Genomic DNA, 16,284 nt, shown 5'->3' with positions numbered 1-16,284 from the left:
CATGCTCCCACTAATACTAGCCCATGATTAATCTGGAAGTCCTAGTTTGAACTAGCCTCCCAGGCTGAGAGGACCAGGACCCAGGGAGGCCCGGCACTATAGTCTCCCTGCAGTGCTTTAGTGCATACAAAAGCTAGAGTTAAGCCAGCATCAAGGAAATGCATAGACAGAATTATGACTTTTAAAATCATCCCTCTTGGGGCTAAACTGAATTCAAACTGCAGTGAAAGGAGTATGTCAGGAAGAGAACAGTTGTCTTATAAAGCACAGTACCAGACAGAACACCCTGCACATTTTAAGTTCCCTGTAGATGTTTGCTGAATCTAACTGAGTAAACTATATTTTCATCTACTTATTTTTTATTTAAAAGTATATGTATGAAAATCTATGGAACTAGAGAAAACATTGGCAAATCACATATCTGATAAAGGGTTAATATCCATAATACAAAAGAACTACAACTCAATAACGAAAATCAAATAATTAGATTTTAAAATGGGCAAAGGACTTGAATAGATATTTCTCCAAAAAGGATATAAAAGTGGTCAAGAAGCATATGAAAAGATGCTCCACATCACTAATCATCAGGGAAATGCAAATGGAATCCATTAGAATGGCTACTATAAAAAATCAGAAAATAACAAGTGGTGAGGATGAAGATAAATTGGAACCCTTGTGCATGTTGAGTAAGATTGTAAAATGATGGAACTACTATAGAAAACAGTATAAAGGTTGCTCAAAAAAATTAAAAATAGCCCTGATCAGTTGGCTCAGTGGTAGAGCATTGGCCCAGTGTGTGGATGTCCCAGGTTTGATTCCCAGCCAGGGCACACAGGAGAGAAGACCATCTACTTCTCTACTCTTCCCCCTCTTGCTTCTCTCTCTCTCTCTCTCTCTCTCTCTCTCTCTCTCTCTCTCATCTCCTTCCACAGCCATGGCTTGATTGGAGCGAATTGGTCCCAAGCACTGAGGATGGCCCCATGGCCTCACTTCAGGCGCTAAGAGAGGTTGGTTGAGCAATGGAGTAGCTGCCCCAGAAGGGCAGAGCATCACCCCAAGGGGGCTCACGGGGTAGATTCCAGTCAGGGTGCATGTGGGAGTCTGTCTCTGCCTCCCCTCCTCTCACTGAATAAAAAAGTAAAAATAGGACTACCATATGATCTAGCAGTCCATTTCTACATGTATATCCAAAATAATTGAGAGTAGGGTCTCCAAGAGATATTTCCACACCCATGTTCACAGTAAAATTGTTCACAATAGCCAAGAGGAGAAAGCAACCCAAAATGTCCATGACAGATGAATGGATAAACAAAATGTGTATCTACATACAAAGGAATATCATTCAGGCTTAAAAGGAAAGAAATTTGTTCATATACTACAACATGGATGGATTTTCAGGATATAAGCCAGGCATAGAAAAACAAATGCTGTATGATTTCACTTATATGAGGCACCTAGAATCGTCAGATTCATAGAGACAGAAGGTAGACTGATGATTGCCAGGAGCTGGGAAAGAGGGAAGGAAGGAGAGTGGTGGTTAATGAATATAGAGTTTCAGATCTGAACGATGAAAACATTTACGAGATCTGTTTCACAATATGAATATACTTAACACTGCTGAACATTAAACTTAAAAATGCTTAAGATAAAAAATTTTGTTATGTGTTTTTTACCACAATAAAAAAATATTTAATTAGGCCCTGGCCAGTTGGCTCAGTGGTAGAGCGTCGGCCTGGCGTGCAGAAGTCCCAGGTTCGATTCCCGGCCAGGGCACACAGGAGAAGCACCCATCTGTTTCTCCACCCCTCCCCCTCTCCTTCCTCTGTGTCTCTCTCTTCCCCTCCCGCAGCGAGGCTCCATTGGAGCAAAGATGGCCCAGGCGCTGGGGATGGCTCCTTGGCCTCTGCCCCAGGTGCTGGAGTGGCTCTGGTCACGACAGAGCGACGCCCTGGAGGGGCAGAACATTGCCCCCTGGTGGGCAGAGCGTCGCCCCTGGTGGGTGTGCCGGGTGGATCCCGGTCGTGCGCATGCAGGAGTCTGTCTGACTGTTTCTCCCCATTTCCAGCTTCAGAAAAATACAAAAAAAAAATTAATTAATTAAAAAATTAGCCCTTCCAATATCCTGTGGAGTAAATTGGTGGCTGTACTGGTTAGAATGTTCTTAGTTGCCTGTAACAGAAAACCAACTCAAATAAGCCTAAGCTAAAAGGGTAAATTATTAAAAGGCTATTATGATGTCTTATGGAACCAAGGGGATTAAGTATAATACAGCTTCAGGAATAGCCAAGAACAGAAACTTAAATTCCATTGGGAGTTTCTGTTTCTCATTTCTATTTTATCCTCTTTGCTCTCTAGTTTAATTTACTCTCATTTTAGTCTATAAAAAAGAATGTGGTTTCCAAGATCTCTTAGCTTTAAAAGTCTCTTTCATTCAAGAGAATAACCAGGCTGCACCTCAATCCCTCAGTCCTATTCCAGAAAGAGTCAACTTGGGTCAGCTGCCCATACCTAGACCAATACCTGTTGGAAGGCCCTCCCGGGAGAGAAGAGGGAAAGGGAAGCATTGAGCATTGAACCAATTGGTGTGTCTCAGTTTAGATCTCAATAAAGGCTCCAAACTGTATAATGAATGCCTTCTAATAGAAAGGGCAATAACCGAATAAACCCCAGAAATTGAGCACACCTTTTATTCAGTGAGCAGATTCTTTTCCCACACATGCTAATTGAAGACATCAGAACAAGTGTGCCATGTATCAACACTGAGACTAAATACAACTTTTGGTAACATGATGTAGCTCAAAGTTAAGAAAATAACATCATTCCTTCTTGTGATGCACAAGGTACATACTCCATACATGTTTTTAAACAATTGAAAGAGACCATATGGTTTACATTCTGTGTTCTCTGACTATGCTGTTAATTCGGGTCATTTATTCAACAAGTTTATCTATTGTGTGTCAAGTACAGTGTGTCCATAAAGTCATGGTGCACTTTTGACTGGTCACAGGAAAGCAACAAAAGACGATAGAAATGTGAAATCTGCACCAAATAAAAGGAAAACTCTCCCAGTTTCATACCTATTCAGTGCAGTTTGATATGGGCTCATGCACAGATTTTTTAGGGCTCCTTAGGTAGCTATCCCGTATAGCCTCTACAGACTCGTCACTGACTGATGGCCTACCAGAACAGGGTTTCTCCACCAAACTGCCGGTTTCCTTCAACTGCTTATCCCACCGAGTAATGTTATTCCTATGTGGTGGTGCTTCGTTATAAATGCGCCGATATTCACGTTGCACTTTGGTCACGGATTCAAATTTAGCAAGCCACAGACACACTGAACTTTCCTCTGTACCATCCACATCTCAACTGGCATGGCCATGGGCTGCTCCGCTATATACACGGTGTTATGTCATCATCTGTGCATGCGCACATGCTGCCACATCATCCTACAGAAACTGGGAGGGTTTTCCTTTTATTTGGTGCAGATTTCACATTTCTATCATTTTTTGTTGCTTTCCTGTGACTGGTCAAAAGTGCACCGTGACTTTACGGACACACTGTATATACAAAGCAATATTTAAGTCCCAACAAATGCTGAGATAAATAGCACCGCAGTGTAGATATGGTGCCTAAAGCGTTGTTAACGTGACTGTAGATGAGGCAGGGTTAAAGCCTGGTTTTACAGTAGAATAATGGTCTTGATAGACTAAGAAGGCAGGCAGTCAGAGCCTACGTCAGTGCCCAGGGGAGAAATTACGAGGGCCTTAATGAGATCAGCAGCAATGGGAAAGAAAGGGGGAAGAATCAAAAGTTAATGAAGAAAATAATCTAAAGGTCTTATGTGAAGGACAAGTGAAAGAGTAAGTCACATGAGTGTAATATTTCTACCCAGGTTGCTTAGAAAGTTAGTAATGCTACCAACAAACAAAACCCAGAAGGAACATGTTTAGAAAAAAGATGAGGGTTTTAGAAATGTTGAGTTACAAGAGCCCGTTTTTTACCTAGGTTGAGATGACCAAGGGTTAGCATATCACCCAGCATACGACAGATTTTGGGGAGAACACTCTATCTCTATTCCACAAATTTCCTTCCATGAGAAGAGATCCTCGGAGTGACGTCACGGAAATGGCACCGTGAGCAGCGCGTCCGACAGATCTCCCCAAAATCACAACAAATTTATCAACTAGAAACAGAAAAATTTATCGTTGGAGCATTCCGGAGTTCCACACAAACTGAAAGCGAAAGGACTGTTATCACTTGAATCTGAGAGACGAGGGTGTGAAGGAAGCTAACTACCTCAGGGACGTTCATTCAAGCCGCGGAGGGAGTGCGCCTGTGGTGAGTCGGCCCACACTCGGGAGCGGCGAGCAGCCGCCGGCGTGTGCCCGGTCCGGTTGCAGAGCGAGCACCGCTAACGTTCCCAGCGGCCCGCGCACTGCAAGTGAGAGTCCCCAGCCACCGGTGCCTGGAGCACCCCATTCGCGCGCATGCCCTACTGGCCCGCACACCCAAGGTGCCCCATTATCCTGCGCCCGGTGTGCCCTACTGGCCCACACACCCAGGGTGCCCCATTATCCTGCGCACGGTGCGCCCCAGCCGCCAGCGGCGGGGCGAGCGGGAGAGACACCAGGGCGGTCTTCCCTACTTGGGAGAATCTCTCCACGGGTGGGGCACCTCACCCAGCCATTCAAGCTAACAATCAAGCGTTGGGGGAGGGGCACGCAGGCAGCCTGAAATACCTTCGGGAGCACAGCTGCGGACCCAATCACTGAAATTAGCTTAACCCATGAAATCTGCGCACCCACGGGCTCTAATTGATAAGATCTCTCTCAGTTCAGCGGTCCAAGACAAGAGGCGTGATATTTCTTAGTACCTCTCGCTAAAGGGGCAGGGTCAACTTCTGATTGATAGAGCCTCCATATTCAGGGATAAACGCTAACAAGAGAGACTTCGCAGATAATAAGATCTTTACTACACTAGTCGCAAGCAGAGACTAGTGCCTCTTCTTCCCAGCCAAAACAGGCTACAAAGTGTGGAAAGCCTGGGTTGAGTGGTCCAACTGAATTCTAGGTGCTGAACAGTCACCTTGACAACAATTGACTCCCACCCCCGCCTGATTACATTGGAGGCTCTGACTGCCAGAGCCTTTCCCAAAGCCTTGCGCTGAGTGGGGATAGAGTGGGGATTTCCTAGCTCTTTGAGCCTCTTACTCCCCAGGCAGAAGCAGTAGCAGCCTTATAGCTGGATCACCAGGCTGCTAATTCAGGAAGGGGGGACTAGGAGAGAGACTCCAGGAAAGCAAACTCTCTCATCGTTGGACTCTGCAAACGCCAACAAGCCTTGACTACCAGCAAGACTAAAGCCAATTATATGACATTGCCATAGAATCCCATCAACTGTAAATCCCTACCTAAGTGTGACACAGGGGCAGAGCCTGGGGTACAGAGTCACCGACCAGGAAGAGGGAGAGAAAAGAAAAAGGAAGAAGTTAACCTCTCAAAATCAAGAAAAATCCAGACTTTACAACTTATTCCACTACTTTTTTTTTTGCTGTTGTTTGTTTCTTCTATCTTATTGCCTTTATTATTATTATTTTTATTTCCTCCACCTCGTTCCTTCTATTCTCTGCCCATCTTATGCTTCCCTTTTCTTGAACTACACTACCCATGAGTGTTACATTTTATTTCTTATCTTCATCGTCACCCTCCTTTAAGGTTATATTCCAAAACACTTAACTCTCACTCTCTCCTCTTTTGTTTTTTTTTTGTTTTGCTTTATTTTGTTTGTTTCTCTTCCTTTTTTTTTTCCTCCTTCATTTTTCTCTTTTTCTTATTTTTTCCTTTCTATTCATTTTTTCTTTTCTCGTTTTACTTTTCCTCCCATTTAATCCTCAATCATGAACAAATTAGTTAATTTGGGGCTCAAGGTTTCTTTTTGGTTTTATTTTTCTTTTTCGCTTTTGTTTTTGTTTTTTTTGTTTGTTTGTTTGTTTATTTTTGTGGCATTTTGGGTACTTTTTACATTGCTTTTTAACTCACTAGCATTCCTCCCAACCCAAGGTCTCCATTGTATTTAGTCTTCGCTCCACTTAATACAACAGATTTTTACTTATTATTTTTATTTTTTTCTTTATTATTCTTTTTTTTTTCTCCTTTTTTCTGGTTCCCTCTTATCCCTCTCATTATATCTCTTAGTCGACCATCACTTACAAGCAAATCATCTTATGCTTGTCTAAGATTTTCTTCCTTTTTTCTTTTTTTTTTTCTTTTTGCATTTAGTAGGTCCCTACTCCCTTTTTTTGCCCCTTGAAATCTTCACCCCAAATCAGGCCCTCCATTATAGGCAGTTTTTGTTCCATTTAGCATAATATAATTCACAGGTCATCACGATATTTCCCTGAGGAGGGGAGAGGAGGGAAAGAGAAGAAAGAAAAAAGGGGGAAATAATAAATTATTACTTTTTTTTTTATGGGGTGTTTTACCTTTTTTTTTTTTTTTTCTTTTTACTCTTTATTAATTCTAATTAGTGCTATCAACAAGACCACCCTCTGTTGCCAATAAAAAAGAGGAAATCGAATATTATGGATACAAAAGAAAGAGAAGTAACACAAATAGATGTGGAAAAATCTATGGAGAAAAGACTTAACATATTGGAAGCCTTGGAGCTAAATGACAGAGAATTTAAAATAGAAATCTTAAAAATACTCAGAGATATACAAGAAAACACAGAAAGGCAATTTAGGGAGATCAGAAAACAACTCAATGAACACAAAGAATATATTACCAAGGAAATTGAAACTATAAAAACAAATCAAACAGAAATGAAAAACTCAATTCACAAGCTGAAAAACAAGGTAACAAGCTTAGCTAACAGAACAGCCCAGATAGAAGATAGGATTAGTGAAATTGAAGACAAACAACTTGAGGCACAACAGAGAGAAGAAGAAAGAGACTCAAAAATAATAAAAAACGAGAAAGCCCTACAGGAATTGTCTGATTCCATCAGAAAGAATAACATAAGAATAATAGGTATATCAGAGGGAGAAGAGAAAGAAAATGGAATGGAGAATATACTCAAACAAATAATAGACGAGAACATCCCAAGCCTGTGGAAAGAACTAAAGCCTCAAATTCAAGAAGCAAACAGAACACCAAGTTTCCTTAACCCCAACAAACCCACTCCAAGGCACATCATAATAAAGATGACACAAACCAATGACAAAGAAAAAATTCTAAAGGCAGCCAGGGAAAAGAAGAGTACAACATATAAAGAAAGGCCTATTAGATTATCATCAGATTTCTCAGCAGAAACTCTACAAACTAGAAGAGAGTGGACCCCAATATTTAAAGCCCTGAAAGAGAGGAACTTTCAGCCAAGAATACTATACCCATCAAAGCTATCCTTCAAGTACGAAGGAGATATAAAAACATTCACAAATACAGAAAAGATGAGAGAATTTATCATCAGAAAGCCCCCACTCCAGGAAATACTAAAGGGGGTTTTCCAACCAGATTCAAAGAACAAAAGAAAACAACACCACAAGTAACAGCTCCACCAAGAACACAATAAAACCAAACTTAAACTGTGACAACAAAGGAAAAAAAGGGGGGAGAGGATGGAGATTAACAGTAGCAAAGGACGATGAAGTGCAGAAATACTCATAAGATAGGGTACTATAATGAATATGGTAGGTACCCTTTTCATTACTTAATGGTAACCACCCTTGAAAAAACCACCACAAAAACACTTGACTTAAAAAAGGTAGCAACTGAGGAAAGAAGTATGGAACACAAACAAACAAAAACAAATGATAGAAAAACAAAAGAGAAGAATCAAACTAGATACAAAACTAACAGAAAGCAATTTATAAAATGGCAGTAGGGAACCCACAAGTGTCAATAATTACACTAAATGTAAGTGGATTAAACTTACCAATAAAAAGACACAGAGTAGCAGAATGGATTAAAAAAGAAAATCCAACTATATGCTGCCTACAAGAAACACATCTAAGCAACAAGGATAAAAACAAATTCAAAGTGAAAGGCTGGAAAACAATACTTCAAGCAAACAACACCCCCAAAAAAGCAGGTGTAGCAATACTCATATCTAATAATGCTGACTACAAGACAGAAAAAGTACTCAGAGACAAAAATGGTCATTTCATAATGATTAAGGGGAAGTTGAATCAAGAAGACATAACAATCCTTAATATATATGCACCAAACCAAGGAGCACCAAAATATATAAGTCAGCTACTTATTGACCTTAAAACAAAAACTAACAAAAATACAATCATACTTGGAGACCTCAATACACCGCTGATGGCTCTAGATCGGTCATCCAAACAGAGAATCAATAAAGATATAGTGGCCTTAAACAAAATACTAGAACACCTGGATATGATAGACATCTACAGGACACTTCATCCCAAAGCGACAGAATATACATTTTTCTCTAGTGTACATGGAACATTCTCAAGAATTGACCATATGTTGGGCCACAAAGACAATATCAGCAAATTTAGAAAAATTGAAATTGTACCAAGCATATTTTCTGATCATAAAGCCTTGAAACTAGAATTCAACTGCATAAAAGAGGGGGAAAAACCCACAAAAATGTGGAAACTAAACAACATACTTCTAAAAAATGAATGGGTCAAAGAAGAAATAAGCGCAGAGATCAAAAGATATATACAGACAAATGAAAATGAAAATACGACATATCAGAATCTCTGGGATGCAGCAAAAGCAGTAATAAGAGGAAAGTTCATATCACTTCAGGCCTATATGAACAAACAAGAGAGAGCCGAAGTAAACCACTTAACTTCACACCTTAAGGAACTAGAAAAAGAAGAACAAAGACAACCCAAAACCAGCTGAAGAAAGGAGATAATAAAAATCAGAGCAGAAATAAACGAAATAGAGAACAGAAAAACTATAGAAAAAATCAATAAAACAAGGAGCTGGTTCTTTGAAAAGATCAACAAAATCGACAAACCCTTGGCAAGACTCACCAAGGAAAAAAGGCACAGGACTCAAATAAATAAAATCCAAAATGAAAGAGGAGAGATCACCACAGACATCATAGATATACAAAGAATTATTGTAGAATACTATGAAAAATTATATGCCACCAAATACAACAATCTAGAAGAAATGGATAAATTCCTAGAACAATACAACCTTCCTAGACTGAGTCATGAAGAAGCAGAAAGCCTAAACAGACCAATCAGCAGGGAGGAAATAGAAAAAACTATTAAAAACCTCCCAAAAATAAAAGTCCAGGCCCAGACGGTTATACTAGTGAATTCTATCAAACATTCAAAGAAGACTTGGTTCCTATTCTACTCAAAGTCTTCCAAAAAATTAAAGAAGAAGCAATACTTCCAAACACATTTTATGAGGCCAACATAACCCTCATACCAAAACCTGGCAAGGATGGCACAAAGAAAGAAAACTACAGACCAATATCTCTAATGAATACAGATGCTAAAATACTAAACAAAATACTGGCAAACCGAATACAACAACATATTAAAAAAATAATACATCATGATCAAGTGGGATTCATCCCAGAATCTCAAGGATGGTTCAACATACGCAAAACGGTTAACGTAATACACCATATCAACAAAACAAAGAACAAAAACACATGATCTTATCAATAGATGCAGAAAAGGCTTTTGATAAAATACAACACAATTTTATGTTTAAGACTCTCAACAAAATGGGTATAGAAGGAAAATATCTCAACATGATAAAGGCCATATATGATAAACCATCAGCCAACATCATATTAAACGGCATAAAACTGAGGACTTTCTACCTTAAATCAGAACAAGACAGGGTCGTCCACTCTCTCCACTCTTATTTAACGTGGTGCTAGAAGTTCTGGCCAGGGCAATCAGACAAGACAAAGAAATAAAAGGCATCCATATCGGAAAAGAAGAAGGTATCACTTTTTGCTGATGATATGATCCTATACATCGAAAACCCGAAGGACTCCACAAAAAGATTATTAGAAACAGTAAACCAATACAGTAAGGTCGCAGGATACAAAATTAACATACAAAAGTCCATAGCCTTTCTATATGCCAACAATGAAATATTAGAAAACGAACTCAAAAAAATAATCCCCTTCACGATTGCAACAAAAAAAATAAAATACCTAGGAATAAACATAACAAAGAATGTAAAGGACCTATATAACGAAAACTACAAGGCATTATTAAGAGAAATAGAAAAAGACACAATGAGATGGAAAAATATTCCTTGTTCTTGGATAGGAAGAATAAATATAATTAAAATGGCCATATTACCCAAAGCAATATACAAATTTAATGCAATTCCCATCAAAATTCCTATGACATTTTTTAAAGAAATGGAACAAAAAATCATCAGATTTATATGAAACTATAAAAAACCCCAAATAGCCAAAACAATCCTAAGGAAAAAGAATGAAGCTGGGGGCATTACAATACCTGACTTTAAACAATATTATAGGGCCACAATAATCAAAACTGCATGGTATGGCAGAAAAATAGACACTCAGACCTATGGAACAGAATAGAAAGCCCAGAAATAAAACCACATATATATGGTCAAATAATCTTTGATAAAGGGGCCAACAACACAAAATGGAGAAAAGAAAGCCTCTTCAACAAATGGTGTTGGGAAAACTGGAAAGCCACATGCAAAAGAATGAAACTCGACTACAGCCTGTCCCCGTGTACTAAAATTAATTCAAAATGGATCAAAGACCTAAATATAAGACCTGAAACAATAGAGTACATAGAAGAAGACATAGGTACTAAAATCATGGACCTGGGTTTTAAAGAACATTTTATGAACTTGACTCCAATGGCAAGAGAAGTGAAGGCAAAGATAAATGAATGGGACTACATCAGAATAAAAAGTTTTTGCTCAGCAAGAGAAACTGATATCAAAATAAACAGACAGCCAACTAAATGGGAAATGATATTTTCAAACAACTGCTCAGATAAGGGCCTAATATCCAAAATATACAAAGAACTCATAAAACTCAACAACAAACAAACAATCCAATAAAAAAATGGGAAGAGGACATGAACAGACACTTCTCCCAGGAAGAAATACAAATGGCCAACAGATATATGAAAAGATGCTCAGCTTCATTAGTTATTAGAGAAATGCAAATCAAAACTACAATGAGATACCACCTCACCCCTGTTAGATTAGCTATTATCAACAAGACGGGTAATAGCAAATGTTGGGGAGGCTGCGGAGAAAAGGGAACTCTCATCCACTGTTGGTGGGACTGTAAAGTAGTACAACCATTATGGAGGAAAGTATGGTGGTTCCTCAAAAAACTGAAAATAGAACTACCTTATGACCCAGCAATCCCTCTACTGGGTATATACCCCAAAACCTCAGAATCATTGATACGTAAAGACACATGTAGCCCCATGTTCATTGCAGCACTGTTCACAGTGGCCAAGACATGGAAACAACCAAAAAGCCCTTCAATAGAAGGCTGGATAAAGAAGATGTGGCACATATACACTATGGAATACTACTCAGCCATAAGAAATGATGACATCAGATCATTTACAGCAAAATGGTGGGATCTTGATAACATTATACGGAGTGAAATAAGTAAATCAGAAAAAAACAAGAACTACATGATTCCATACATTGGTGGAACATAAAAACGAGACTAAGAGACATGGACAAGAGTGTGGTGGTTACCAGGGGTGGGGGGAGGGAGGACATCGGAGGGAGGGAGGGAGAGAGTTAGGGGGAGGGGGAGGGGCATAGAGAAATAGATAGAGGGAGGCGGAGGACAATCTGACTTTGGGCGAGGGGTATGCAACATAATTTAATGACAAAATAACCTAGACATGTTTTCTTTGAATATATGTACCCTGATTTATTAATGTCATCCCATTAACATTAATAAAAATTTATTTAAAAAAATAAAAAATAAAAAATAAAAAAAAAGAGAAGAGATCCTCACCAATGTCACCCCTCTAGCCTCTCTGTTCTCCCATTTTTCATGCATCCCCAGAGAAGGAGGAGTTACTAATTTATCTGATTGGTGAGTTTATTAAAGAAGCCAGAATTATGTAGCTAAGCTCCTTGTTTTTTCTTGTCTCTCCAGCTCCCCTCCGGAAATATAACTTCTACTCTGCTTCCGCAAGCCATCAATTTTTCAGGGGTAGACTCTCCCCTTGCAGGAGGAAGCCTGGCCCAGTCCGGCACTGCCTGTGCCCGGAAGTCTGGGCTGCAGCTCTCTGCCCTGCAGATACAGCTTCATCCTTTATCAGATTTATTAGTAATAAACGTGATATTTTGGTCTTCCAGTTGCCTCACTCTTTACTCGATTCAGAACTCAGCTGGAAAAAGGAGTGTTATTTATTGGACTCCTTTGAATCCAACAGCAGGTGCTCAAAAATATTTACTGAATAATTATGTTTTGACACAGTAGCAACTGTAGCAACTGTAAATCCAGATGTGGAACTCGGCACAGAGTTCAGAATAAGGAGGTGGATTAGGAAATGATCGGCTCAATGTGAGTAATGCTGATTAGGCTTGAGTAGAGTTGCTGTTCTTATTTTTACAGCCAATACCTATTGAGTGCTTACTATGTGCTGGGCACTGTTCTAAGTGTTTTACCTGTATTAACTCATGAATCCTCATGAGAACCCTATGAAGTAGATTATATTTTGGTCCTATTTTATAAATGAAGAAACTGAAACACAGATAGATTGAGTAACTAAAGTCACACAGCTAGTAACTGTCAGAGCCAAAATGAACTAAATGAGATTGGACTGTCTAGGGAGAAAATCGAGTAATTCAATTTCTTCACTTCTTTTCTCTACTTTATAATGAGAACAATACTTTATCATCACTTGTAATGATGTCAAGAAAGCTAATAACAGAACCTGTAAGGGTCACTGCCTAGAGGAAAAAATGTGTCTGAAACCGAGGACTGGCACCGCCATTTCTTTAGCCTGTTCTTTATTTGGTAACTACTAATCTCTTTATTGGCATACTTTTTCATTCGGCTGAGTGTTTACTGGAGTGGACCACAGAATTGAGCTTCCTTTTAAGAAAGGGACAGCTTGGCTTTTATGCCAATGATAGAAAGGGGGAGATTGAGGTACAACACTGCCCCCAAATTGGGTACAAGTTGTATTAGGGAAAATCTGCCTGTTTTGGGGGTGCTTTTCTTTGCTAATCAGCGATGTGAAGAAGACATCCAGCTTTTCCTCTATGGCCCTAAACTTCTTCTCTCCCTGTACAGACTCTCAGATCAAAAGGCGCAGTCACCTGGAGCTGCTGGACTCGAAGGCTTCCCTGTGTGTCTCTTCGTTCTTTGCCATTAGCTGGGTACTCCTGTCTCTCTCCTCTTACCTGACCTAAAATAATGTGCCTGGCCACACAGAAACATGCAAAGTCATTGGTACAACAGGTGAGACAAATCATGAGTAATGTAAGCGTCAGTTTTATATGTCCTTGTGTTCCTAACAAGAGATGAGCAGCCCCCAGCATCAGCTCTGAGGATGATCCCCTCCCTGAAAGAGAGATTCAAGCTACTCCCTTCCCTGAGCAACCTAGGAGGCCATGTGGCCTTGATAGAACACCATCAATATACCAAGAACAAGGCCATTCCTGAATAAGATACACACTCACAAAGCACCAGGAGACTCGTAGTTCTCAATCAGTGCTTGCTGAATGCTTATAATGGTAACTTATTGCTGTTCTTTTCAGAATCCCAGGAATCTGAAGAACTATTTTCACACAAGATATGGCCTAGTTTTATATTTCTTGGGGGAAATGAATTCATGTCTAAAAGTGTCAGGAGCCGATCAACGGCTGCTGGCTGACAAGGTCACAGCAGAGAAGATCCACAACTGCTGGCTGACAAGGTCACAGCAGGAGAAGACCCACAACTGCTGGCTGACAAGGTCACAGCAGGAGAAGATCCAAAACTGCTGGTTGACAAAGTCACAGCAGAGAAGACCAATGGCTGCTGGTTGACAAAGTCACCGCAGTGAAGACCAATGGCTGCGGGTTGACAAAGTCACCGCAAAGGAAAGGCACAATGATACTTCCCCCTTTGACCTTTTGAGGTAATCTGGCCTTATATCCCCCCTTTTCTGGGTGTGTGCTATTATTTATGGCACAGGGATAATAGTACTGTGCTTTCCCTGTAGATTCATAGTAATTTCTTTGGAAATGAGACAGAAGGTGTAAGTTCCACAGAAAAGCCTGTAAGCCCCTTGAACTGGGCTCATAAACATAAGAGGCTGGCTATGATATCCCTCGTAAAGGGTTAAGTTTGTAGAATTTCTTCTTATTAATCATGTTAGAAAGAATAAAGTTAGAACTTAACTAGTGTATGAATATAGTAATAAATAATATTTGACTAGACAATAGAATCTTAGGTAAGGTGTAGTGGAGTGGCCCGTTGCGTAGCCTTGGATAGGAGCACAGCCGGCAAGTAAAGAATGTTTTGTTAAGAGACTTGTTTTGTGACTGAAGGCAGTTGCTGGGCTTTTCTCAGTAAAACATTCTCATGAGATTTTTGTATTTTCCAAGAATAAGGATAGGAATGTGGTGGGATCCATAGCAGCAATAGCAATTAATGCCTTCTGATATTGTGTTGCTACTAAGCTATCTTGCAGGTGCACTCTATGTATCTTTAAGCAAAATTTACTCTTGATGCTATGCCAGTTTCTTAATAAGCAAGCCTTTTGAAGTCTTGTGAGAAAAATTAGAACCCTGCATAAACTCAGGGCCATTTGCCTGAGCAAGCGATGGTCCTTTGCTAGTCCTTGATGATTTCATCTGCTAATCTCTCTCTGCGCCCTTGACTCTCAACAAGAGTAGAGTTATTAATTAGTACTAATCTTTTAGAAGTTTGTACCAATATTGTTATTGCTATTCAAGTTATTGTATAACTGTACTTTGAATAACTTACCACCTGATTTGTAGCTTATAGATATGAATGAACTGTTATCTGGAAATATGTAACCATAGTGAAACAAAATACCATGTGATTGTAACTTAGTGTGTGTGCATAAAAAGAAAGCTAGACCAGCATTTGGCAGAGATGCCTGGCAGTAAATGCTAACGAGAGAATAAAGAGAAAGAAAAGAATTCGGCTCTCTCATTCGATTCGTGCCGACGCCGTCTCTTCCTGTGGGACCCCTGGATTCCCCCCAGGGCTGGATCCCAGCATAAAAGTCTAGAGTGAACATATAAGATCAAGAAGCAAAAAGAAGCCAAAAGCAATTCATAGAAGACTCCAATATCAACAAGATAAAGACAAGTATTAAATGTTGGGAAAATAATTAATCAGAACTAGAGAAGTGTGCTAAGACTGCTAAGTAAAATGCATGCGGGGACGAGTGTATCCCTCCCAAATCTCAGGGACCTCCCCTTATCCATCCCTACTTGGGGAGTGAGAGGATGGGACATTGCAGCTCCCTTGTCTCTGAATCTTTGGTTATCTTACTGGACTGTTGCTCTGAGGAGGTTCCCAGACAGTTTTGACTGCAATATATACACATTTAAACTTTTGTGTGAACAGTAAGAAGCTGCCAATCAGCTGCCACTGCACAACTCAGAGGTGGCTGCCTCTTAGTGACGGGTCAAATGCTTCACTTTTCATCATGAGGCTTCCAAAAGTGCCTTGGCATCTCTTCCCACCTGACAAATGCTAAAGAATGTGGGAAATAATTATAATTTTAATGTAAAAAACAGTTGGGTGACACTGATTTCTAAATTATCTGAGTACCTTCTTTTTAAAGACAAACAAATGCCATTTTATTTCAGGTGAAGTGTATCCTTGAAGGGGCCCAGAAGGACCTCTCATCTTGGGGTATTAAGTCATCACAGTTTGAGGTTTGTACTTCCGGCCTGTGTGGAATGCAATGACCTTAGCTTTCAGTGGCATCTAGAGCAGTGAGACTCGCTCAACTAGGGTAATTTTGCAACACTCCTGCCCCCCCCCCCCCGGGCCATTTAGAAATGTTTGTAGACAAGTTTAATTGTCACAATTTGGGCGTTTGGGTGCTACTGGCATCTAGTGAATAGAACCCAGGGACACTGCTCAATATTCCACTATGTATAGGACATCCACACTCAACAAAGAATTATCCAGCCCAAAATATCAATCGTGCCGAGGTTAAGAAACCCTGACTTAGAATAGAAAACAATCTTAAAAATAGCCTCCGTCTCTTTGGCTGCTGTCTTGGACCAGAAATGTCTGACAGGTTATCTGCAGCTGTTTGAGCTT

The 16,284-nt window shown here is 39.9% G+C and overlaps 1 protein-coding gene across 1 annotated transcript in view; it reads left to right on the top strand.

Annotated features, from left to right (window-relative positions):
- VTCN1 (V-set domain containing T cell activation inhibitor 1) overlaps positions 1–13,921 on the top strand; it is a 131,827-nt gene extending 117,906 nt beyond the window's left edge. The window contains exons 5-6 of the mRNA XM_066377276.1: positions 13,285–13,452; positions 13,752–13,921. Coding sequence (XP_066233373.1) covers positions 13,285–13,403 — 119 coding nt within the window. The 3' untranslated portion in view covers positions 13,404–13,452; positions 13,752–13,921. The remainder of the gene's footprint in view (positions 1–13,284; positions 13,453–13,751) is intronic.
- The last annotated feature ends 2,363 nt before the right edge of the window (positions 13,922–16,284 follow it).

The sequence above is a fragment of the Saccopteryx leptura genome, chromosome 3 (assembly GCF_036850995.1).
Source record: "Saccopteryx leptura isolate mSacLep1 chromosome 3, mSacLep1_pri_phased_curated, whole genome shotgun sequence".
Lineage (NCBI taxonomy): Eukaryota > Metazoa > Chordata > Mammalia > Chiroptera > Emballonuridae > Saccopteryx > Saccopteryx leptura.
This window is presented reverse-complemented; position numbering and strand designations above follow the sequence as displayed.